At 57.6% G+C, this 24,827-nt stretch overlaps 2 protein-coding genes and 2 non-coding genes across 4 annotated transcripts in view; 2 read left to right on the top strand and 2 right to left on the bottom strand.

Annotated features, from left to right (window-relative positions):
• The first annotated feature begins 6 nt into the window (after window positions 1-6).
• On the top strand, window positions 7-3,569 carry PDIA2 (protein disulfide isomerase family A member 2). Its single transcript, XM_037814225.1, has 10 exons — window positions 7-307; window positions 916-1,122; window positions 1,196-1,329; window positions 1,400-1,537; window positions 1,710-1,826; window positions 1,920-2,045; window positions 2,115-2,312; window positions 2,388-2,508; window positions 2,587-2,768; window positions 3,293-3,569. Exons 1-10 carry the CDS (start codon window positions 7-9, stop codon window positions 3,476-3,478), a joined length of 1,710 nt encoding a protein of 569 aa, XP_037670153.1. The 3' UTR covers window positions 3,479-3,569.
• A 237-nt stretch (window positions 3,570-3,806) lies between these two features.
• AXIN1 (axin 1) overlaps window positions 3,807-24,827 on the bottom strand; it is a 65,557-nt gene continuing 44,536 nt past the window's right edge. Inside the window, exons 4-10 of the mRNA XM_037814266.1 lie at window positions 22,002-22,098; window positions 16,952-17,089; window positions 7,175-7,650; window positions 6,748-6,915; window positions 5,612-5,854; window positions 4,999-5,166; window positions 3,807-4,476 (exon numbers count right to left, since the gene is read on the bottom strand). Of these exons, the coding sequence (XP_037670194.1) occupies window positions 4,350-4,476; window positions 4,999-5,166; window positions 5,612-5,854; window positions 6,748-6,915; window positions 7,175-7,650; window positions 16,952-17,089; window positions 22,002-22,098 (1,417 nt within the window). The 3' untranslated portion in view covers window positions 3,807-4,349. The remainder of the gene's footprint in view (window positions 4,477-4,998; window positions 5,167-5,611; window positions 5,855-6,747; window positions 6,916-7,174; window positions 7,651-16,951; window positions 17,090-22,001; window positions 22,099-24,827) is intronic.
• LOC119518336 lies at window positions 14,596-14,702 on the bottom strand. The gene has a single exon (XR_005213726.1). It is a non-coding gene; the product is annotated as a U6 spliceosomal RNA (small nuclear RNA).
• Window positions 14,758-14,861, top strand: LOC119518339. Its single transcript, XR_005213729.1, has one exon. It is a non-coding gene; the product is annotated as a U6 spliceosomal RNA (small nuclear RNA).

A 24,827-nucleotide genomic window follows, 5' to 3' on the forward strand; every position in this document is an offset into this window, starting at 1 on the left:
CCTCCCATGTGGGCCTTATCTCCCCTCCAGAGCCCGGGTGCCACGTGGCGGCTGCTGCTTGGCCCCCGGCCCCCTTATCTGCCCCCGCCCCGGGCCGCAGGCACCGCCATGGACCGCCAGCTGCTGCCCGTGCTGCTGCTGCTGCCGCTGCTCAGGGCCTCAGGCCCGCAGGGGCCGGAGTCAGGACCTGGGGGCCCCTTGGGGGAGCCCCTGGAGGAGGAGCTGCAGGAGGACGGGGTGCTGGTGTTGAGCCGGCACACCCTGGGCCCGGCCCTGCAGGCCCACCCCGCCCTGCTGGTGGAGTTCTGTGAGTGCCCCAGGGGCGGGTGGGCCCCGGCACGCAGGGGTCTCCCACACCAACCCGGCCACTCTCGCTGCACCCCCTGCCCTCCGGCTCCCACAAATAGCAGTGGCGGCTCCCGGGGCTGAGCTGGACCTGGTGTGTCCTGCCTGGGCCCGGGGTGGACCGCACTCCCCGCCGCCCCCCGCCCTGCGCTGCCCCTTCACCACCTGGGGGCCTTCTGGGGGGAGTCGCCCGACGCCTCGGGCAGGGTGGACACCTGCTCTGCTGAGGGCCAGGGTACATGATCTAGGCTTTGCCGGCCACATGGCCGGCACATTCTCGCGGGTTTTTGTGTTATTTTTTACAACCCTTTAAAAATGTAAAACCCGTTCTCGGCTGGCAGACCTCGACAGCCGGTCAGTTTGCTGACCCCTGCCTTGGAGAGCAGGGAGGAGCCTCTCTGTTGGGGGCTTGCTGGCCCAGGAGCTCCGAGCCTGGGGTGCCCTGAGGAAGGGGCTGGGACTCAGGTCGGGCTCCTAAAGGAGGAGTCGTGACCATCCCCGAGGGATGGCCATGGGAAGGCCGATGAGGGGTCTGCGAGGGTGGGGGGCCACTCACAACCCTCCCCCCAGATGCCCCGTCGTGTGGGCAGTGCAAGGCCCTGGCCCCCGAGTACAGCAAGGCCGCCGCCCTGCTGGCTGCAGAGTCTGCCCGGGCCACCCTGGCCAAGGTGGACGGGCCCGCGGAGCCGGAGCTGACCCAGGAGTTTGGAGTGACCGGGTACCCCACGCTCAAGTTATTCCGGGACGGGAACAGGACACACCCCGAGGAGTACACAGGTAGGGGTGGCGCTGGGGCCTGGGGGTGGCCGGCGCGCCGGAGCGTGGCCCAGGCTGAGGGGTCCCCCCACAGGCCCCCGAGAGGCCGAGAGCATCGCTGAGTGGCTGAGACGGCGGGTGGGCCCCAGCGCCGCGCGGCTGCAGGATGAGGAGGACGTGCAGGCGCTGATGGAGACCCACGAAGTCGTCGCCATCGGCTTCTTCCAGGTGGGCGGGGGCCGGGGCTGGGCCGCGGGAGGGGACCTGGGGGCCAGGCAGCCTCACCGGGTGCCCGCAGGACCTGCAAGACGAGGACGTGGCCACCTTCCTGGCACTGGCCAAGGATGCCCTGGACCTGACCTTTGGCCTCACTGACCGGCCACAGCTCTTCCAGAAGTTTGGCCTCACGAAGGACACCGTGGTCGTTTTCAAGAAGGTGGGGTGGGGCGGGGACGGCGCCGGGATGGGCGGAACCAAGTGGGGGAGGCGGGGCCAGGTGGGGCAGGGGTGGGCGGGGCCAGGCGGGGGGGGTCAGGTGGGGCGGGGTGGGCGGGGCCAGGGCGGGCGCAGGTGCGACCTGGGCCCCGCTGATGTCCGCCGTGGTCCAGTTTGACGAGGGCCGCGCTGACTTCCCGGTGGACGAGGAGCTTGGCCTGGACGCCGCCGAGCTGGCTCGCTTCCTCCTCACGCACAGCATGCACCTGGTCACGGAGTTCAGCAGCCAGGTGAGTCAGCTGCGGGGCCTGTGGCCACATGGGGGGGTATCTGGCACTGGGGGCATCCTCGTCGGGGCCCTGACCACAAACCCTTCCTTGCAGACGTCCCCCAGGATCTTCGCTGCCGGGGTCCTCAACCACCTGCTGCTCTTCGTGAACCGGACGCTGGCCGAGCACGGGCAGCTCCTGGAGGCCTTCGGGGAGGCCGCCCCCCCATTCCGGGGACAGGTACTGGCTAGGCCGGGTGGGCGGCGGGGGGCTCGGGGACGCCCGATGGACGGCACCGCTGCCGGCCAGGTGCTGTTTGTGGTGGTGGACGTGGGTGCGGACAACGGCCACGTGCTGCGGTACTTCGGCCTGAAGGCCCAGGAGGTGCCCACCCTCCGCTTCATCAACATCGAGACCACCAGGAAGTTCGCGCCCGAGGCCGGGGCGCCCGTCACCGCCGCCACCGTCACCGCCTTCTGCCGGGCGGTGCTCAGCGGGGAGGCGAAGGTCAGTCGCTTGCCCGCCCCTGGGGCAGGGCCCGGGGTGTGGCCCCTGCAGAGCGCCCCGGGTCGCCCCCCACAGCCCTATCGCCTGAGTCAGGAGGTCCCGCCCGACTGGGACCAGCGGCCTGTCAAGACCCTCGTGGGCAGGAACTTCGAGCAGGTGGCGTTCGACGAAACCAAGAACGTGTTCGTCAAGTTCTGTGAGTGCTGAGGGTGGTGGGTCCCTGCTGACCGAGGCTGGGCGTCCTGCTGACCGAGGCTGGACGCCCACGCCCTAGACGCGCCCTGGTGCGCCCACTGCCGGGAGATGGCCCCCGCCTGGGAGGCGCTGGCTGAGAAGTACCGGGACCGCGAGGATCTCGTCATCGCAGAGCTGGACGCCACCGCCAACGAGCTGGAGGCCTTTGCCGTGCACGGCTTCCCCACCCTCAAGTTCTTCCCGGCAGGGCCAGGCCGGAAGGTGAGGCCGGCTGTGGCCGGGGGTAGGATGGGGATGAGGCAGGGCCCACCTGCTCCCGCTGGAGCGCGCACCCCTCAGGCTGTGTGGCTTGCGGGAGGGGGGGGGGGATGGGGCGGGGCCTGTGGGGAGGGGCAGGTCCACGGGGTGGGCGGAGCCCCGGGAAGGGGCGGGGCCTGTGGGGAGGGGCAGGTCCGCGGGGGTGGGCGGAGCCCCGGGGAAGGGGCGGGGCCTGTGGGGAGGGGCAGGTCCGTGGGGTGGGCGGAGCCCCGGGAAGGGGCGGGGCCTGTGGGGAGGGGCAGGTCCGCGGGGTGGGCGGAGCCCCGGGAAGGGGCGGGGCCTGTGGGGAGGGGCAGGTCCGCGGGGTGGGCGGAGCCCCGGGAAGGGGCGGGGCCTGTGGGGAGGGGCAGGTCCGCGGGGTGGGCGGAGCCCCGGGAAGGGGCGGGGCCTGTGGGAAGGGGCAGGTCCTGGGGTGGGCGGAGCCCCGGGAAGGGGCGGGGCCTGTCCTCCCGGCCTCCTCCCTGCAGGTGATCGAGTACAGAAGCGCCAGGGATCTGGAGACCTTCTCCAAGTTCCTGGATCATGGGGGCGCGCTGCCCGTGGAGGAGCCAGGAGCCCCCTCCCCGGTGGGTGTCCCCGCGCCCCTGGTCCAGGTCCTCTCTAGAACCGGGGATCAGGTGACGGCTGGTCTGTGGCCGACGGTGACGCTCTGAGCAGACCCTCCCGACCTTTCCAGGAGACGCCCCCCGACCCCACCGCGGGGCCCAGGGAGGAGCTGTAGCCCCGCCCCGCAGCCTGTCACCGCGCAGCTGTGAATAAAGAGCTCCGTCCCGACTGCGTGTGGTTCCTGGGCGAGGCTGCCCGGTGGCCGTCCCCGCAAGCCCTCGGCCTCCCGGCCCGATCCATCCTGACGGTGGGGGGTGTGGATGCCCAGCCCCTGGGCAGGGAGGGACAGACGGGCGGTGCCAGGCTCTGCCTGAGGCCTGGGGCAGTGTGCCCACCTGACCCCACCCCAGCGGACGGAACACTCCTCAGGCAGGAAAAGGTTTAAGATGGGTTTATTCCATTATTATCCAAGTACCTTTGAAAAGATCACTGTACAAGTCAGCGCATGAAAAACATGCCCAGGCAGCCACTCGCGAGCCTGGCCTGAGAATATACATATTTACAAGGGGCCCTTTGGACACAGGCAGGACCCACGGGGTCGGTCACAGGGGCGGTGCCCACTACTGCCCAGGGGCACGGGACTGTTGCTGGCATCGCTCCGTGGCGGCGAGACGAGCTGGTTGAAGGCACTCAGTGGCACATGGTTTACAGGGGCCCCATAGGGCCTGGAGCCGCTGGGCCAGCTCGAGGGGGTTAGGTGGGCTCTGGAGTCAGCAGCGGAGGGACCCCCCCAGGCTGGTCCCCGGTGCCCCGTGGGGCCCACAGCACACACGGGCAGTGGCTGCAGGCACAGGCAGCCCACCTGCCGACCCAGGCCTGGTCCCTGCTGTGCGGGGGGGGAGCAGGGCGGGCAGGGGCCAGGCCAAGGCACCCTTGAGTGGGGGCTGCCCACACTGGGTGGGGATCACCCCAGCACCCTCAGTCCACCTTCTCCACCTTCCCTATGATCTTCTCTTCGAAGACGGGCAGCATGGCCCCGTCCTCACGCACTTCCTCGAACACCACGCCGCAGTCGAACTCGTCGCTCGCCTTCTTGAAGTAGTATCTGGGCCAGCAGGGGCGGGGGCAGTGAGGGTGGCAGGTGGTGAGAGCGGCACAGAGTCTGCCCACTCCCCCCCCCCGGTGCCCCCAGCGCCCCAGCCCTCGAGGCAGTTCTGCTTGGTGTGTGTTTGCCAAGCCCCAAATCTGTGGGAGGGGGCCTCCCGGGTTTGTGTTCCGCTGAGCTTCCCGTGGAGGCCTTTGGCGGGAGGAGGCACTGCCCTAAGCCCCTTCCGCCCACTAGTGAAGGGCTGATGAGGGGCTGGGAGGCAAGACGGCCCTGGACTGGGTCCCCACAGACTCCTGCGGCACCCCCCAGAGTAGCATCTGCTGGAAAACTCTGCTCTGAGTGCTCAGCGCATGGTGGTGGGGGTGGCAGCCGTGCCTGAGCACAAGGGGAGCTGAGGCCAACAGATGAGCTGTGGGAAGCCCACTGTGCCCGGCCCCCCAGGGCTGACAGTGTCCCCTGGCAGGGGCCACACCACGGAGCCCCCACAGTGGATGGCCTCCGCGCTGCCCTAGTGCCTACCTGTAGCTGCCCTTCTTGGTCAGCAGCTCCTTGAACTGGCCCAGGGTGACCCCACGGCCGCGCACCAGTGTCCGGTAGGGGATGGGCTCCCCACAGAAGTAGTAGGCCACAACGACGCCGTCGCACGGCTGGGCGCCACCACCACCGGCCTTCTTCTGTGACTTCGTCCTGGGGGCAGAGATGCAACTGAGGCTGGGTCTGGCCTGGGCCACCCGGGGACCCCTCCTGAGCCTGGGGCTCCGGGTTCCCCTGGAGACAGAGCAGGGCCCCAGTGCTGAGCTCTCTCTGAGGCACGTCCATGAGGCCACATCCTGCCACGGTCCCTGGGAGCTTTGCCGGGCTTGGCCCCCAGCCTGGCGGCCACCTGCACCCCATCTACCCAGCTGACCTCGCGCCTCCCCACGTTGGACCCCAACCCCGGCTTGACCCCCAGCCTGGCGGCCACCTGCACCCCATCTATCCGGCCGACCTCGCTCCTCCCCACGTTGGACCCCAACCTCGGCTTGCCCCCCGGCCCTCTCCCCAGATCCCACGGTGGCCGGAGCACGCACACAGGGGGCACCTCAGCCCTGGCTTGTCAGACTGCCTAGGTGCCGTGCCCACCCAGCCCCACCTCTGCTTCGTGGGTGCCCTGCTGGTTCTCCTCTCCTCCTCCAGGCGCCTGCGGGCCTCCTCCAGCTGCGTCAAGGGATTGGGGGCCGGGTTGGGGGGCATCGTGGGGTCTTGGATGAAGAGATGGGAAGGCTGGACAGAGTTCCGGAGCTGAGCACTGACCCAAGGGTGCACAGCCCCAGGACGCTCCACGGACAGGGGCCTGGCGCTCTCGTGGGCCTGCTGCTTCTTTACACCTGAAGACCTTGGAGGGCGAGAGGGGAGAGCGTGGCGGCACCAGCGCTGCAGGCAGGACGCCCCGGGACAGGACCCCCTCGTCCTTCCCGAGCCTCTTCCAGGAGGGAAGGAGGGACGCTTCCAGCCCATTCAGTTTTCTGCACACGTCCCCTTTATACCTCTTTACAGGAACGTTTGTTTCTGACACTTTTTTATTTCTAAGAATAACTTTGAAATATATATCATATACTATGAAAAGACTTCTTTTTAAAGAAAAAGAAATCATTTTTAGTACTTCAAAAAGGTTTGAGATTAAGTAAAAGCTCATTGTGGAAAACCTGGAATACACAGAAAATTCAAGTTAGAAAATATAAATAATTCCCACCACGATCGAGAAACCTCCACTGAACATCCCGGCATGTTTCCTCCCCTGTGGGAACTGGCACTTGTCCTGACCTCCACCTGAGGGGACCCAGTAGCCCTGGGACGTCCACCCTGCCTGGGGCTCCAGGAAGCACCAGCCCTTGGCCATGGCTCAGACCACAGTGGGGGGCCGCCCTCGGCCCCAAGCCCGGTCTCCCCATCTCTTGGCCCACGGAGAACCTGGACTTCACGCAGCCAGTGGGGAGAGGCGGAATATGGGGGCTGCCCGCTCTGCTGAGCCGGGGCCCGGCGGTCCAGTGGCTCTGTGACGAGCACCCGGAGGAGCGGCCCCTGCCCCAGGGACATACCGGCACCCTCAGCCCTCACCATTCCCCACCCAGCTCCTGGGCCCCATCTGAGCGGGAGAGGAGCCGCCGTCAGGCTCTGCCCGGGAGGAGACCCGGCCCCACGCAGGATCCCGACGGGCTCGGACCAGGGGCTCCCCCGGGAGAAGAGGGAGCCCGAGGCTCCAGCGCCCGCCCCCGCCCCGGGCCTCACCCGTGGCCGCTCTTCTTGTGCCGGCTGATCTCCTTCTCGCCCTCGATGAGCCACTGGATGATCTTCTGGTTTTTCTCCACCTCTTCCGTGGGGCCCGGGGCCTCGGCGCTGGCAACCTTTCCGGACTCGGTCTTCCTGGCGCTTCTTTTGGGGGCGCTCGCCTTCCCGCTGCGGGAGCAAGACTCAAGTCACCCGCACCCGCACCCTGGAGGCCGCCGGGGACCCCTGCCAGGAGCGGAGGCCGGAGCACGGACGGATGCCGCGGGGAGGGGGCCACGTCTGAGGCGGCAGCTCCCCCCTCAGGGCTTCACATAACCGGAGAGGGGATGTTTCAAACAAGGAAGCCAGACGAGGAGCCACAGCCCCAGGGGAGAGCGGGTGGCGGCCGACTCGGGGCGCAGAGGTGCGCCCAGCGCGGGGGACTCACCTGTAGCCCAGGCCGTCGGGGGCGCTGGGGGCGGGGCCCGCGCTCTCGGGGTGGCCGCGAGGCCCCGTCCCCCATGCGGTGCCGCCCTGCGCCCTGCGGGCCGCCTCGGCCTCCCCCTGCTCCTTGGGCTTCGCGGGGCCGTGGTGGGCGTGGTGGTGGACGTGCCGGTGGTGGTGCAGGCCGGCCGCGTGCTTGCCGTGCCCCGGCGCGGCCCCGCTCAGCAGCCCCGGCGGCCTGGCCAGGGGCCCGCTGTCGGGTGAGCGGGACTGGGGGGACTGGCGCCCCGGCGTCCGCAGGACCCGCTGCACGTGCTCATCGAGGATGCTCTCGGGGTTCTCCTCGTGGATGTCCCGCGCCCCAGCACAGCCCGCGTCCGGGCAGCGGGCCGGGAAGTGCCGCCACGCCTGGGCAGGGGGCAGCCTGTGGCCCATCCCGGGAGGAAGGGAAGGCACGTCCACGTCCTCGCCCTCTTCTTCCTGTGCGGGACACACAAGGTGCCACCATCGGCGGAGCCAGCCGGGGGGTGGGAAGTGGGGGCCGGGCAGCAGCTCACCGAGGGGCCCCGGGGTGAGGACGGGGTGAGGCCCGCCACTGGGGTCCCGGGTCCCAGCTGGTGCCGGCCGTGGGCGCGGACTCGTCCCCACCTGTTCAGCTCTCTTTGATGCTTCTCAAGGAAGACTTCGGTTTTAAGTGCGTTCTAACCCTCCTTGGTTTAACTGCCTTGTGTTTCCGGAGAGCAGACTACCTTCAGCACGGAGGAGCCCTTTCCACTTCTCTGACATATCTGGTTCTCGATAAGGTCTCACGTTAGGCTAACTCAATACATCTGACTCTCTAGGAGTCAACAGGTACAGAACCTTCTCTGCAACCTAAACATTCGATTGATTTAATTCCAAAGACGCATCACATATTTATACTTTTAATAAGATAAAAAGGAAAGAAAAACCCAGGTTACCTCTGTGTTTTAGCAACATAAGAAAACCTCCGAAAGTTAACTGTGGGATTCTCAGTTGCACAGAGAACCCCACAGGACAGGCCTCGCCGGCACACACAGAGCCAGGGGCACCTCGGCCAGGACCCCCGGCATCAGACCCCGGCCTCCTGCACCCTCACCCCTGCACTCTGCAGAAGACAGCAGGTCTGCTCGGCCCACCCCAGAGCTGCCAAGTGGCACGGGCAGCTCTCTGCCCACCACTGATTTCCCGAATTGATGTGCTTTCATTTTACTAATTCGATTAAATCCTGGAATGCTGTCCGGCTCTTCCTCCCCCTGGGGAGCTAGTTCTGGGTACACTCCCTGCTGCTAGGACACAGCCACCCCCTCTTGCCACAGCCGCGGCCTCCATGGAGAGGAGCTCTAAGGCCCAGATTTCAGAAAAGGGCACCAAAAGCAGATTGCACTCCTACGATCACCCGCCTTGAAACCCCATGCCCGCACGGCCAGCCAGCCTGCCTGACCCACGGCCGCGTGCAGCAACAGAGCCGAGGCCACAAGCCACGGCACCCACTCAGCCTTCCTTTCATACAGTTCCTTTACAACATGCTCCACTCACTACTTCAGAAGCACACCTGTTTTAAGAATTATTAACCAGCACAGTGTCCGGGCAGCTCTAACATGAAAGCCGCAATCCCGTGGGGTCCTCTGGTGCTGCTTCGCAAAGAGGATGTTCCGGCTCAGCCGTGGATGCATGCGGGACTGAGCTGCTACCAAGACTCTCCTTCTTCTCTGGCACCCGGGGCCCCACTGCTTAGCTTTTCAAAGAAGACTGTTAGAATACTTAGATTATGCTCCGAAAGATCCCTTCAACTTCTCAAGAAGGCTCTGGGTGGAACCTGGAAAGAGCCCCACACCCAGCATGATCCGATCCCACCCGCCTGTGTGTTCTGAGCCCCCACGTGTGTGGGACCTGGGCCCCGCTGGAGGGTGTGGCTGGGACCAGGCCCAGTGCCATAAGCACACAACGGTCACCCAGCACCCTGAGGTGAGTCACCCCAGGTGAACAGTGCGCCTGTAAGATGAAGTCTCTCACCTTCTCCTTTTCCAGAACTCAACACAGCCCGGCCCCACTGGGGGGTGGAGCTGCCTGTGCACTGCTAAGGCTGCTGGCTGACGGTGGGTCTGGCCTCTGCTCCAGACTCCACTGTTCCCTGGCTGTGTTCTTGGGCAAATAGGAGCTGCTACCTCCTGGAACTGTGGAGACACTAGGCCTGAGGCTGGCACCTGCGCTGTGAGCAGTCGTGGGTGGGACCAGGGCATGTCTGTGCCGTCACCCACATGAGAGAGCACAGGGCACTGTGTGTTGTGGCAGCAACACAATTTATTAAGATAGATTTAGGAAAGTGCATGCGGGCGTTGAAAAGGTCTCCCTGAGAGCCCTCTATTGGAGAGGTGCCTGGTACTATCCCCTCTCAAGCTGGCAGCAAGCACACCTGCCTTCCTGGAACACACCAGGATCCCAGGATCCCAGGCTCCAGGAGGTGCTTTTGAAACCACCGGCTGTCTCGATGATGGGGAATGTGGGGGAGCCAGGCCATTGACTGAAAGCCAGTGACCCATCAGGGAGGCCAGGGCCCGGGACAGCAGCTCAGGGGCACAGTTCTGGGGGCAGGAGAGTGCCAGCTGGGGTCATCGGGCATCAAAAGCCCACCTTGTCGGTGTCTCCAGGGTGCAAGGTGCATGCCTGGGGATAGGTTAAACTGTACCAGCCAGGATCGCCCAAGTGATTCAGGGCCTGAGGTGGGCTGGGTCCCACGTTTTCAACAAGAACATCAGGTGAACAGGTGGCGCACGAATGCCTTTTGGAAGCGGCACGTGTTGCTGAGTTTCAGACAGTCCCAAAGATGGAGGTGAGGCTGGAAGGGGACCAGTGCCTCCACTGAAATAGCCGTCACACTGGGGAAAACAACCAGAACCCACTATCTGGCAACTGTGGACCTGAGTAGACATGATGAGCTGAAGGACGGCAGCCGTGCTAGGGCAGTGCCTGGTGAGGGAGGGCAGGAAGGGCCTGGCCGCCCAGAATGTGGGGTGCCATCTTTGCCTGGGGATCACCTAAGGGACCAGTGCAGATGTCTTTTTCTGGCGCTGCCAGCTTCAGTGGCTTCCCAGGAGGTGGCCATTGAAAGATTTAAGAAGATAAAACACTTTTTTTGGAAAGCAAATATTTAAGGAAACCCCCGACAGGTCACAGGCTGACGAAAGAGACAGTAGAACAGAAACTGCAGTGACTTTGTAGAATAGTCTAGAAGTGATTAAAGAGACAACTATAGCCCTTGAGAAGCAAAAATCAGCAATTCATGAGCAGCGGGATACTCAGATTTCCAGAGGAAACAATTACAAAACAAAGAATGTCCACTTTGCTACAAAAAAGTTCAAAACACACAAAGAAGCTAGAGAGTATGGCCCATTCACAGGGAAAAATGGACGGAAACCATCTCTGAGGAAGTCCAGACACTGGAATTATTAGTCAAAGATGTTACATAAACCATTTTAAATATGTTCAATGATTAAAGGAATCCACAGACAAATGAAAGAAATCAGGAGAATGATGTATGAAGAAACAGGGGACGTCAATAGGGAGACAAAAATTATAAAAGGAACCAAAAAGAAATTCCGGAGCTGAAAAGTAAAATAGCTGAAATAAAAAATTCACTAGAGATGCTTAACAGATTTGAAAAAGTAGAAGAATCAACAAACTTTAAGACAAGCAACTAAAATTATCCAATCTGAAAAGGCAGAAAGGAAAAAGAATGAAGAAATCTGCAGAGCCTGAGGATTCCATCAAACGCACCAACCTGCATTGCAGGAGTCCCAGCAGGATGAGAGCGAGAAAGGGACAGAGAGAGTAACTGGAGAAATAATGGCCAGAAACTTCCCAAATCTTAAGAAAGTCACGAGCAGAAAACATCCAGCGAGCACAACAAACTCTATGCAGGATAAACTCGAAGAGGTCCGCACCAAGACACATTTACAGTTAAAATGTAGAAAGACAAAGACAAGGAGTTTAATTTTGGAACTGGTGACAGAGAAGAGACCCATCACCCAACACAATTAAGAGCCAGTTTCTCAGCAGAAACCATGGTGGCTGGAAGGCAGGGGGATGACATATCCAATATCCCGAAAGGAAAAATCTGTTACCAAGAATTCAAGAATAAAGGAGAAATGAAGACATTCCCAGAAAATAAAAGCTTGGAAATTTGTTACTACTAGACTTGCCCAACAAGAAATGCTAAAAGGTGTCTTTTGGGTGGAAAGGAAAGGGCACTAGACAGTAATTCAAAGCCATAAGAAGAAAAAATAAACACCGATAACGGAAACCACATGGGTAAGTACGAAAGCCAGATTATGGTACTTCTGGTTTGCAATTTCTCTCTTCTTTTCTAGATGTCTTAAAAACAAATATGTAAAACAATAATTATATGAGTGTAAAAGAGCACGCAACATATAAAGATGCCAACTGTGACAATGCAACACAAAGGGGAAGGGATGGAGCTGTGGAGGAGCAGGGGGCTCGTACAGGCAGACCTCATGGTACGGTGTCTGCTTTACCACGCTTCGCAGACATTGTGTTTTTTACAAATTGAAGATCTGTGGCAACCCTGCATCAAGCAAGTCTATCAGCACCAAATTTCCAACAGCTCGTGCTCAGCTCATGTCTGAGTCCCATTCTGGTCATCCTGGCGATATTTCAAACGTTTTCATTACTATAGTATCCGTTAGGGTAACCTGTGATCTGTGATCCTGTATGTTACTATTGTAATTGTTTCGGGCACCACAGACAGTGCCCATATAAGACGGAGAACTCAATTGTGTGCTCAGTCTGCTCCACAGATCGGCCATTCCACCTTCCCACCCACCCCTGGCCTCCCTCTTCCCCAAGACATAGAAACACTGAATTTAGGCCAGTTAATAACCCTACAATTTCTTCTAAGTGTTCAAGTGAAAGGAAGAGTCACACATCTCTCCCTTTAAATCAAAAGCTAGAAATGATTAACCCAGTGAGGAAGGCACGGCAAAAGCCGAGAGAGGCTGAGAGCTGGGCCTCATGCGCCAAACAGAAAGCCATGTTGTGAATGCAAAGAAAAGTTCTTGAAGGAAAAGTACTACCCAGTGAGCACAAAAATGTTAAGAAAGCGAAACAGCCTTATTGCCAATATGGAGGAAGTCTGAGTGGTCCGGATAGAAGATCAAACCAGCCACAACGTTCCCTCAAGCCAAAGCCTAATCCAGAGCAAGGCCTAATCCCTTAAACCAAAGCCTAACTCCAATTCCATGAGGGCTGAGAGAGGTAAGGAAGCTGGAAAATAAAAGTTTGAAGCTAACAGAGGGTTAAGGAAAGAAGCTGTTGCCATAACATGACAGTTCGCGGTGAAGCAGCACGTGATCCAGAGGACCCAGCTGGCTAAACAACTGACGCGTGTGGCTACATTAAACTACAGATTTTCAACGTAGATGCAACAGCCTTTTATTGGGAGAAGATGCCATCTAGTACTTTCATAGCGAGAGAGGAGACTTCAATGCCTGGCTTCAAAGTTTCAAAGGACAGGCTGCCTCTCTTGTCAGGGGCTAACGTGGCTGGTGACTGTAAGTTAAAGCCAGTGCTCATTTACTTCCCAAAACCCTAGGACTCTTGAGGATGATGTTATATCGACTCTGCCCGTGCTCTAAAATGGAACAACAAAGCCTGGGATCTGTTTACAACACAGTTTACTGTGCTGGTTTGGATCTGTCACATACCCCAGAAAAGCCACAGTTATCTTAATCCAATCTTGTGGGTGCAGTATTATTGTGGGTGGGATCTTTTAATTAGATTATTTCCAGGAGGGTGTGACACCACCACCCCCATTCCAGGTGAGTCTTAGCTTACTGGAGTCCTTAAGAGAGCTCAGGGAGAAAGAGCTCAGAAGTGACACAGACCCCGATGCTTGGCAATCCAGACGGAAAGACGTTTGGAGATGCTAAGCTAAGAGATGAAGCCCAGAGTTTGCTCCCGAGAAGCTAAGTGAGAACCCACAGATGCTGAAAGAGAAGCCACTGGAATCGGAAGCTGGAAGCAACGCAACCAGCCACGTGCCTTCCCAGCTGACAGAGGTGTTCCAGGCACCACTGGCATTTCCTCAGTGAAGGTATCGTTTTGTTGATGCCTTAGTTTGGACACTTGTATGGTCTTAGAACTGTAAATCTGTGAACTAATAAAGCCCCATTGTAAAAGCCAATCCAATGCTGGTATATTACATTTCTGGCAGCTTTAGCAAACCAGAACGTTTACTGAATATTTTAAGACCATGGTTGAGACCCAGTGCTCAGAGAAAAAGAGATTCCTTTAAAAACATGACAGCTCGCTGACAATGCCCCTGGCCGCCCAAGAGCCCCGCTGGAGAGGCACGACGAGACGAACGTTGTTTTCCTGCTGCCAACACAGCACCCATTCTGCAGCCCATGGATCAAGGAGTCATTTTGACTTTCAGTCTTGTCTGGGAAATAATGTGTCGCCAGGCTACAGCTGTCACGGGGAGTGATTCCTCGGATGGACCTGGGCAGAGTAAACTGAAAACCTTCTGGAAAGGATTCACCACCCTGACGCCATTAAGAACACCGGGATTCGTGCCGGTCGGAACACCAGCGTAACCTGGAGTTGGAAGAAGCCGGTTCCAACCCTCACAGGGGACTGGGAGGGTTCAAGACGCCCGCGGGGGAAGGAACTGCAGATGTGACAGGAGCAGCAAGAGAACTAGAATCAGAGGTGGAGCCCAAGATGTGACTGCATTGCTGCCATCTCAGGGTAAAACTTGAACGGGTGAGGAGCTGCTCCTTACGATGAGCAAAGAAAGTGGTTTCCGAAGAGCGAATCGACTGCTGTGAAGACGCTGTGAGCACTGGTGAAACGACAACGAAGGATGCAGAGTATCACATCAACTTAGTCGATGAAGCAGTGGCAGGCTCTGAGAGGCAGCCTCCAATTCTGAGCGACGTGCTACTGTGGGTGAAATGCTATCAAGCAGCATCACGTGCTCTAGAGAAATCGTCTGCAAAAGGAAGGGCCCATCAAACTTCACTGTTGCTTTATTTTAAGAAATCGCCACAGCCACCCCGACAGCCAGCAGCCACCCCCGGGTCAGTCGGCAGCCAACGACATCGAGGCGAGCCCCTCCGCCAGCAAGAGATTACGACTGACTGAAGGCTCGGATGATGGTTAGCACTTTTTATTAATAAAGTATTTTTATTGTTGTTTTACTTTAAAAAATACACAGAAAAGAATAGAAGAACGGCATCAAAATTGTAGTTGATGAAAAAATCAACTAAATACAAAAAAAAAGGTCAGTAGTGGAGGAATGGATGAAGCAAAAACATGTAAGACAATGCAGAAAACAAAGAGCTAAAATGGCCGAAGTCCTTCCTGATCAGTAATTACTTTTTTTTTTTTAATATGGAACGCTTCACAAATTTGCGTGTCATCCTTGCTCAGAGGCCATGCTAATCTTTTCCGTATCATTCCAATTTTAGTATGTGTGCTGCCGAAGTGAGCACCAATCTCTGCCTTTTAATTACTGAGTTTAATCCACCTATATTAAAAATGATTACTGTGCTCACTTTGGCAACACATATACTAAAATTGGAACGATACAAAGATTAGCATGGCCCCTAGGCAAGGATGACATACAAATGTGTGAAGCATTCTATATTTTTCCATGAAGAAATAAAAGATCCCCAATAAAGATAATGACAGGGCTAAACATAAATACCAGTAATATGGTATTTTTGGTTTGTAACTCCACTTTTTACTTCCTCTAAGATCTAAAAGGCAAATGCACAAAATAGAATGATAAATCTGTGGCTTGGGACTCATAATGTATAAACATGTAAACTGTGACCAAAACAACATAAAGGTGGGGGAATGGAGGGGTATAGGAACACAGCTTGTGCACACCACTATTAGCTGGTAATGAAGCAAATGAGATGTTATATATTTACAATGTTAAATGTAAGCCCCATAGTAAACACTAAGAAAATATCAGAGAATATGCAAACACATAATTACAGAAAGAAAGTAGAGTACAGGTTACCAGGGGTGGGGGCAGGGGTAATGGGAAGTTAATAGAGAGTGAGTGTAGAGTTTCTGTTTGGGGTGAAGGGAAAATTCTAGTAATGGATGGTGGTTTGGTCATTGCAACATTGTGAACTGATAAACCATGAATGTAATTAATCCCACTGAATGGCATCTTTGGGAGGGGTTAAGATGGGAAAATTTATGCTGTAAACATGTTTCCACAATTACCAAAAAAAAAGAGAAAAAAGACAGAGATCGACATACTGAATAAAAAATAGGATTCATCTATAAACAGTTTACAAGAGAAACTAGAACATTCCTTGAGACACATGAAAATGGTAACGTAATATACCCAAACTCCTGGGATGCGGCGAGCAGCATTAAGAAGGAAATTTATAGCTGTAAAATGCCCACACTGAAGAAGAAGAAAGACCTCAGACCAATAAGCCTACTGCTTACCTACAGGAACTAGAACAAACTACACCCAAAAACAGCAGAAGAAAGGAAACAATAGGTAAATGCAACAGAGAAAAAGCAACAAAATTGAAAGCCCTTTAAAAAGAAAATCGACAAACTTTAGACAGATTGGCAAAAAAAAAAAGGACTGAAATTACTAACATTGTAAATAAAAGTGGGAACGCTATCACCAACTTTACGGAAAACCGAAAGGATTTTAAGAGATACTATGACCACAAACTGGACAACCTGGGTATGAACAACAAATTCCTGGGAACACACAAACCACCAACTGCCTCGAGAAGAAACAGAGCCTGGAACCGGCCCGCCAGCAAGGAAAGAGGCCGGGGCGGCGTCACACCGGCCCGAGGAGCGCGGCCCCACGGGCTTCACTAGGGAGCGCCTCACATGTAAGAGCAGCGCCAGGTGCGGCCGGGAGGCAGGTGTCGCAGGTGCGGGGCGGAGGGTCAGGTGTCACAGGTGCGGGGGCGAAGCGGAGGGGCAGGTGTCGGCGCGGGGGCGGGGCGGAGGGGCAGGTGTCGGGGCGGGGCGGAGGAGCAGGTGTCGCAGGTGCGGGGCGGAGGGTCAGCTGTCGCAGGTGCGGGGGCGGAGCGGAGGGGCAGGTATCGGTGCGGGGGCGGGGCCGAGGAGCAGGTGTCGGTGCAGGGGCGGGGCCGAGGGGCAGGTGTCGTAGGAGCGGGCGCGGGGCGGAGGGGCAGGTGTCGCAGGGGCGGGGCGGAGGAGCAGGTATCGCAGGAGCGTGGGCGGGGCGGAGGGCAGTGTCGCAGGAGCGGGGGCGGGCGGAGGAGCAGGTGTCGCAGGTGCGGGCGGGCAGAGGAAGCAGGCGTCACGAGGGCGGGGGCGGAGGGGCAGGTGTCGCAGGAGCGGGCGCGGGGCGGAGGGGCAGGTGTCGGTGTGGGGGCGGGGCGGAGAGGCCGGTGTCGGCGTGGGGGCGGGGCCGAGGGGCAGCTGTCGCAGGTGCGGGGGCGGGGCGGAGGGGCAGGTGTGGCAGGTGTCGGTGTGGGGGCGGGGCGGAGGGGCAGGTGTCGCCGGGGCGGGCGCGGGGCTGGCACGGACCGGGGCGGAAGGAGCCCTGTGCGAGGCGGCGAGAACAGGTCCCCGGAGGCCTCGGCGTCGAGAGGAGCTGGGGCTTGGCGGGGGCCCTGGAGAGAACCCTCAAAGCCTGAGCTGCCCTGGACCCAGGGAGGGTTCCTGCGCACCCCAATAAAACCAGGCACCCCAAGCCCCGCCGCGAGCCGGCCTCCCGACGCACCATCCTGACGCGCTTCAGCCGCTCCTCCAGCCTCTCCTCGGCCTCCCGCGTGCGCTGCACGGCCTCCAGGCGGTGGATGAGCTCCGCGGCGAACTTCTGCGGCTCCACGTGGATCTCCTTTGGCATCCGGTAGGTGCGCTGGGGAGACACGGCAGCCAGTGGGCAGAAGCCCACACCTGCCCCCGCCGCGCCCAACGCCTTCTTCCTTTCAGCCACCGTGGCACAGTTTTTCCATGAAAAGAAATATACGAAATTTTGGGTTTTATTTTAAAGTGAGTATTCACTTCCCCCCTGAACCCAGGAATCCACCTCCTCATTGCCCTTTTCCCAGCAGACTAAACTTCCTCACGCCAGTCACTCAGCAATGAGAACGGAGTCAATCACGGCTTCCCTTCTGCACACAGAGCCCGGGGGTCACTGGGGAGGGGCGAGTCTGGGGGCAGGGGGTGATCCCGGAGTGAGCAGGGAACGTGCTCCCAGTTCCCGAGTCAAGCCGGCCCCCAAGTAAGTGCCCGGATCTCGGGGCTCCCTGCCTGCCCGTAGAGAAGGTGTCCACAACCCAACCAGGCTGCGGGCAGGGAGGACCTGGGGGCAGCCAGGGCATCGGGCACACTGAGGTCCTGGGCACCGAAGACCACCGGGCTCGGGGCTGACCTTGCTCTTGAGGCAGTAAAAAGCCAGCAGGGTGCCCTGTTCCCCTGCCCGGGCGGCAGCCCTGGGCCACTGAGGCCAGATGGTGTCGAGCTCCGGTCGCTGAGTGTGGAAGTGCTGGCTGTGCAGCCCCCTTCCCGCTGCCCCGTCCTCGGCGTGTCCCACCATTCCTGGAGCAGCCCCAGCCCTGGGACAAGCCACGTCTCCAGGAGCTCCAGGTCCTTTCCGTGGGGGAAGGTCTGGAGACCAGGTGTGGGTGCTGGCTGCCTGGTGGCCCCACCTCCACCCTGGCCCCCCTGGGGGACAGAGCCAAAGAATGAGCGAATGTGCACGCACACACTACACATATACCTGTACTGATCGCAACACCTGCGAACGGTGAAGCCCATGATTTCACACCAACACCTCCAGCAGTGCAGAGCTGAACTGGTCTCCTTTCCGTATTTATCGCTCCCTCATCTGATGGGGAGGAACCGCGCCCTGCTGTCCTCAATGTTTACTTATCTCATTAATCCCCCCATAAAATCTCTCCTTGCTATGTGAATATAACTCTATAAAACTGTAGGAAAATATATATATAGGAGTAAAAGTCTTGGAGAAAACATGGTGAGAGGGATGAGGCCTCACCAATATGGACTAACTACAATGTGTAAACTCAGAATTGAATCTTAGAACATAGCCTAACGTGGACACAATAATTGTAATAGTCCCTAGATTGTAAGCTCTTACAGCAGTTAACTCTATCCCTGAACTGTAAGGCCTAACTCTAAACTTTGAGATGCTGATCCCCTAGCATATGTTGTCACAAACATTGGGACTGGCGGTTTGATGTGCTGAGCCCTCGAGTATGGGACTTGCCCTTATGAAGCTCATTACCACAAAGGAGAGTCTAAAGTTGTATGTAATGGTGCCTAAGAGTCTCCCCCTGAGTACCTCTTTGTTGCTCAGATGTGGCCCTCTCTCTCTCTAACTGAGCCACCTCGACAGGTGGACTCGCTGCCCTCCCCTCTACGTGGGACCCGACTCCCACGGGTGTAAATCTCCCTGGCAACGCAGAGTATGACTCCCGGGGATGAATGTGGACCCGGCATCGTGGGACTGAGAGTATCTTCTTGACCAAAAGGGGGATGCAAAATCAGACGAAATAGTTTCAGTGGCTGAGAGATTCCAAATGGAGTCGAGAGGTCACTCTGGTGGACATTCTTATGCACTATATAGATAACACCTCTTAGGCTTTAATGTATTGGAATAGCTAGAAGTAAACACCTGAAACTACCAAACTCCAACCCAGCAGTCTGGACTCCTGAAGACAATTATATAATAATGTAGATTACAAGGGGTGACAGTGTGATTGTGAAGACCTTGTGGATCACACCCCCTTTATCTAGTGTATGGATGAGTGGAGGATTGGGGATAATAAACTAAAGGACAAATGGGGTGGGATGGGGGGATGATTTGGGTGTTTTTTTTCACTTTTATTTTTTATTCTTGTTCTGGTTCTTTCTGATGTAAGGAAAATGTTCAGAGATAGATTGTGGTGATGAACGCATAACTCTGTTATCATACTGTGGACAGTGGATTGTATACCATGGATGATTGTATGGTGTGTGAATGTATTTCAATAAAACTGAATAAAAAAAAAAAAATCAGTACTCTAAAAAAAAAAAAAAAAAATCTCTCCTTGCTGCCCCTGCCCACCCCACCTGCCCAGGCCACACCCACTGCTCCGGCCGCGGCTGACAGCCACAAACACACCTGCTCTGCACCCAGGGCGTGAGCCCCACCCCACCCCCCACACCTTCCTAACGCTTTTAGGAGGCAAAGTGCTGCCTAAGGATTTTTAAATTTCACCAACTCTACTTTTCATTTCCAGGAGTTCCACCCGATTATTTTTTACATCTGCTTCGTCTTGGGCTCTGTGTTCCTGTGTGATTATTTCCTCAAACCCACAAAGCTCCCTTAAGTCCACAAGTGTTCGGCGGTCTGGGTGATCTGGGGGCCCTGCACCGTGACAGGCACGTCCGGGATGGGAGCTGCCTCTGGGAATCCTGCGGCGTGCGGCCAGGGGCTTCCCGCTCATGGGACTGTGGTGAGACAAGACACTGCTCTCAAGGCCTTGCCCTGCCCATGCTCAGCCAGGGGTGGTCCCACTGGTTCCAGCTGAAGCCCCCTCCCCACCCGGTGTCGGGGCAGAGGTTGCTCTCAGGCTCTCTGTCCCTGAAGCCCCAGACCATGGGTAAAATCAGCCTTGGTGTCCGGCCCCAGCGTGATCTCTGGCTCTGCTTCGTTCCTGCTGCAGACAGTCCTAACTGTGCAGAGCTCAGGCCCCGGGCAGCCTGGCACCTCCCACAGCTCTTCCCGGGCCTGTGCCAGCCCCCACCCACCCGTGCCCCCACTACTTGTCCTCCAAACTCAGGGCGTCCTCTGGCCTGAGGCCAGCTGGTCCTCACCAGGAGCAGACTGTGGGCTCGTGCCACAGTGGGACCTCAACGCTGGACTGCCACACTGTGTTCAGGGGCGTCTGTAGTCAGGGCAGAGGCTGGGCGGCCTCTCCGCTGGGTGCCTGCACTGGCTCCCGTGCCTGCAGCTGCCGGCTGGTTTGTTTTCGTTCACAGCTGCCCACCATCCGGACCCTGCCCACAAGCCACCCGGTGCTGCCTCTCCTGTGCTGTGGCTGAGGCCCCGGCCCCCGGCCTCCCACGCTGGCTGAGGCTGGGGCTCCTGGGCTGGGAGGGCCAGCCTCTCGCACAGGGCACGCCCAGGCCAATGCAAGGACAGCTGGCACGCGAGACACGTCAAGGCCGTGCACTGCTCTGAGTTCAGATGCAGCCGCGCGATCTGAGAAGGGCCAAGGGCCATGAAGACAACACGTCACTGAACTGACCAAGTCAGCGCAGACCCCACCTCGGTGCTCAGGCTACACCACTCCCGACCTCACGCCGCAGTGCGTGCTCCTGGAGACTGTGTGTGCACATGCACGGAAACGCACACCCACCATACGCGCAGAGATGCACACCCACCCACCCGCCCACATGCGCTGACACACCCACCCACCCACATCCAAACACAGGCTCACCCACACGCAGACGCACTGCATATGGGTCCTTCCCCATTTGCCGGGGAGACCCTGCAGGGTCTAGTTTAGGACAAACTGCCCATGGTTGGCTGGGAGGCGACAGAGTACTCTGTCACATTTTCTCAGAGGTAAGAACAAACCAACTTCCTGTTTCTCAGCCATAGATCAACAATCATTTTTGTTATTTGGAAATTAAAGTGTTTGCAGAAAAGTTAAAAGATGCCAAGAAATGCTGATGGTGTTTATGTGTGGATTCACCAGTCAAAACCTCAGCTAAATGGCCAGCAGATAGACAGGAACTTTGTTAAATCTCTTGAGAAAGGGTTTGCTACGAACAGATGTTCACATGCTAAAAGGTTTTTCCCAACTTTTAAAAGCACTTGTTTTGTGTTGTTTTGGGGGGCAGAGGGGGTGCTGCTCTGGCCTGTTGCCTGCTAGGGCCCTGGAGGCACAAATGACAACAGAAGAAAAGTTGCGGGGATTTGTTTTCTGCCAAGAGCATTCCTCTGGAAAGAGCCAAGCCACACTAGAACATCTGCACAACTCATCTCCCGAGGAAGGAAAAAATATGCTTCTACCATTTTTCTAAGTGTTCATCTTTGGTTTTGATTTTGGAAAAGTGACATTTATTTTGCAGTAAAAATAAAAACTAATTTTGAAAGAAGGGAGGGAGGGAAGAGGGAGAGCAAGATCCTGCTGGGGTGTTGCAAGGGCCCTGAAACCACCTCATCTCCCTGCACAGACCAACAATGAGCAGCAGGGGCTGCGGGGACCCGGGGGGCAGAAGACCGCTGTACGTTTGTATTTTCTGCTGGAGTCTTTCCCACCCGGAGCTGGCTGTGTGGAAACGAGGAAAGCTGAAAGACCCCTCCACCGGCTGAAGGCGGTGGTGCTGTGCCAGAAGCTGCCGTTACTTCTCGCCAAGGCGACGCTGCTGGCAGTGAGCCCTCAGCTTTGCTGTCACCAAGCCGGGCCTGGAGGGACTGGGCTGCACCAGGAGGCCGCTCTCCCTGGAGAAGCCCGCTGAACAGGCCAAGCACCCCGGGAGAGGACGGCCCAGGCAGGCGGGCCCCTAGGGTGCGAGGACCAGCAGGGCCCTCAGCATCACCTGCGGCCCTGCTCCTGCCAAGTCTGCAGGGGTGACCAACGATGCAAAGACGCAGCCACCAGATGGACGCTAGAAACGTCCTTGCACTCAAGGACACTTGAGGGGAGCCACTCACAGCAAGCCAGGGACCACCGTCCTGGGGCCCAGACCTTGGCAATCGAACTCTGAGGGGAGAAGCAGAGGGGCCGAGGGGGGCCAGGCCAGGCATTACTTACAGGAATGTGAGGTAGAGGCACCCGCCCGTTGGCCTGCACGCTCTCCTGCACCTCCCGGCGGTGCTGCTTGCGGATCCTGTAGGGTGGGACTCCATCCCTGTCCAAGACAAAGAGCAGCATGAGTGCAAGTAAGAGAGCAGGGCCAGCACGGCACCGGGCGCTCCCAGCCTGACTGCCACCATGAGACATGCGTGCACATGTGCACACACACCCCATGTCCACACACAACCCACTGACCTTCACAATGCACACGCACACAAACACACACAAGTGCAAGTGAAGCCGGGAGCCCAGTCACGGTCCACTCTTCCAACTAGTAGTTACAGGGCATTTCAACAAAGTTTACTAGCTGTGCTTTCTGTGCTCTACAGGAGGGGGTGGCCTGTCTGTTTAGGGATGGGCCAGCTAAGAACTGTTTCCACACTTTCAAGAAAGGGGTACATGTATGACAGAGACCGTCTGGTGGCAGAGCCAAAACCATTTCCTCCTGGCCCTTCCAGGAACACAGCTGCAGACCCGCCCTACTGCCGTGGAAACTGCAGACTCTCAAAAGGACAAGGAAACACTGATCCACCTCTCTGTCCGCGAGGTGCACCCCGAGTCACAGGTGTGCGCAGAGTCCCTGTGCAACTGGGATGAGAGGCAGGTGTGGAGGCCTAGCTCCCAGCCACAGACCCAGGCCCCGGGAGCACGTGGTGCCCCTTCCCACTCAGCCAGACCCCAGGAGTCAGCAGCAAACAGAAGGGCCCCAACCCACCCTGGGGGGGCTTGACCCACTGATGTGCATTAAAAATTCAGCAAGTGGCTGAACTTCTCCATTTGCAAAGTGACAGGAAGGGTCAGCACGGAGAGTGGTCAGAACGCAGCACCGGGGGCCGAGGCAGCAAGGACAGGGCCCAAAGAGACAAGTGTGATCCAAACTGAGGCCCTGCACTGCGGGAAACAGCTTGGTGGTTCCTCAGAAAGCGCAACGTAGAACTACCCCATGATCCAGCAACCCCAGTCCCATGAACATAACCAAGAACTGAAAGCAGGGACTTGGACAGATATTTGTACACCAATGTCCGTTGCAGCACTGTTCCCAACAGCCAAGGAGCAGCCTGAGTGTCTGTCGACAGATGACGGCTCAACAAAACGCAGCACCCCCGTGCAATGGAACATTGTCCAGCAACAGAAAGAAGTGAAGTGCTGGAAAAAGCTACCACAGGACAAACCTTCTGAAGACGCGGTATTGAGTGAAATAAACCAGACGCAAAGGGACAAACAGTGTCTGACTTCCCTTATATGAAATACTTAGAACAAGCAAATTCATACAAACAGTCACTGCTGGATGAGCCTGAGGTACGGCATGGGGGGATGAAGAGTCTGGAAAAGGTGGTGAGAGCTACAGTCTTGTCAACATAGTTAAGGCCAAAGAATTATCCACTTAAAATGGCTTGAATGACTTTTATACCATGTATATTGTACCACAACTAAAAACAACTTTTTAAAATGATAAAGGAAAACAAAACAAAAACTCAGGCCCATGTCGACTTCTTTAGGATGGCCTTGGGGTTTTTCAGTATCCCGAAGCCACCAAGGTATCTGTTTCTCAAAAAACCCACAACTCCGCGGACGAGGCCCTGCCCTGCACGTGTGCCCGCGGGGCAGGAGCCTGGACACTCTCCTGCACGACGAGAAGAGGACAGAAGCGCCACCGCCGGCCCCGACTGAGGCAGACAGATGCACAATCCCGTTTTTGCCCTGATACAGACTCAAGCATCTACCACAATTTTACACTCCACATTCTTGAACTTTTCCACATTTCCGAGTCTTAATGCCAACCAAGATGAATGGGGTATCAGGAATACTCGTACACTGTCTGTCCCAGACCCTCTCCCTGGAGAGAACTGAGGAGCTTCTGGAGGAGGACAGCTGGCACTTCCAGCACACCTGCTCCACGCCCCGAGTCAGCGCAGTGCCCTGTGCCCTTGGAGGGGCTTGTGGCACAAATCCCTTTATGTTTGTAGTAGTTTCTGTTTGAAACCCCACTAAGTTCAAATAAAATGTTGCTAAAAGTATGTCAACAGCCGGCTGCGCACCACGGCCCGTCCTGTACACTGAAATTCAGGCCCTGGAAGACTGTTTAAAGGCACTGTTTAAATGCTCAGACTATATCAGTAAATGAAAAGAAGCAAACTAGAAACGCAGCATACACACTGGCTACAACCTGAAAACTTATTATTCACCCACAAAAAAAACAGGCAGGACCTGCTAACGGGTTAGAAGCATCTTTTCTCCTTATTTCAGCAGATTTGGTTTTCCAGGCTTTTTACAGGGAAGCCCCACAGGGCAGGGAGAAGGCCCTCACAGCTAGCTGGGAGTGAGGCCCCCACGATGCGGAAGCAGCAGAGGCGGTGGTAACCCCCTTACACCTGCTCAGCAGGCCCCGAGGGGGCCTGGGGTTGGCCCCTCGCCTGGCAGGGACTTTCCACCAGGGTGGACAGGGGACAAGTGGCACAGGCCGGAGGCCAGGCACGTCTGGTGAAGGCAAACCCCTCTGGGTTGCGGCCCTGCCTCGGTGCGGCCAGACGGTGATCCACACCAGCAAACTCCCAGTGCACACGTGGGTCCCCAGAGCCGCCCACTACAGCGAAGGAAGGGGCTGCTCAAGAGCACACGACCCTGCAGGTGGGGGCCCCTCGAATGGGAGGATGGAAGAGGAGCCCTTGGCTGTCACCACCCTGGCAGGAACCCTGTATGCGACAGACGCAGAGGTTCAGGGCAAGTCTGTACATGTGCGCAGGGTCCTTTCCAATGAGCCTGAATGGGGGGAGCTGCCCCTTC

This window comes from Choloepus didactylus, chromosome 21 (assembly GCF_015220235.1).
Source record: "Choloepus didactylus isolate mChoDid1 chromosome 21, mChoDid1.pri, whole genome shotgun sequence".
Classification (NCBI taxonomy): Eukaryota; Metazoa; Chordata; class Mammalia; order Pilosa; family Megalonychidae; genus Choloepus; species Choloepus didactylus.

Bases quoted from the DNA above. Each gene is read 5' to 3' on its own strand.
- PDIA2 (XM_037814225.1), top strand. From the start codon at position 7: ATGTGGGCCTTATCTCCCCTCCAGAGCCCGGGTGCCACGTGGCGGCTG. The intron at 1,123-1,195 runs GTAGGGGTGGCG...GTCCCCCCACAG, and splicing joins ACACCCCGAGGAGTACACAG to GCCCCCGAGAGGCCGAGAGC. The intron at 1,827-1,919 runs GTGAGTCAGCTG...CCTTCCTTGCAG, and splicing joins TCACGGAGTTCAGCAGCCAG to ACGTCCCCCAGGATCTTCGC.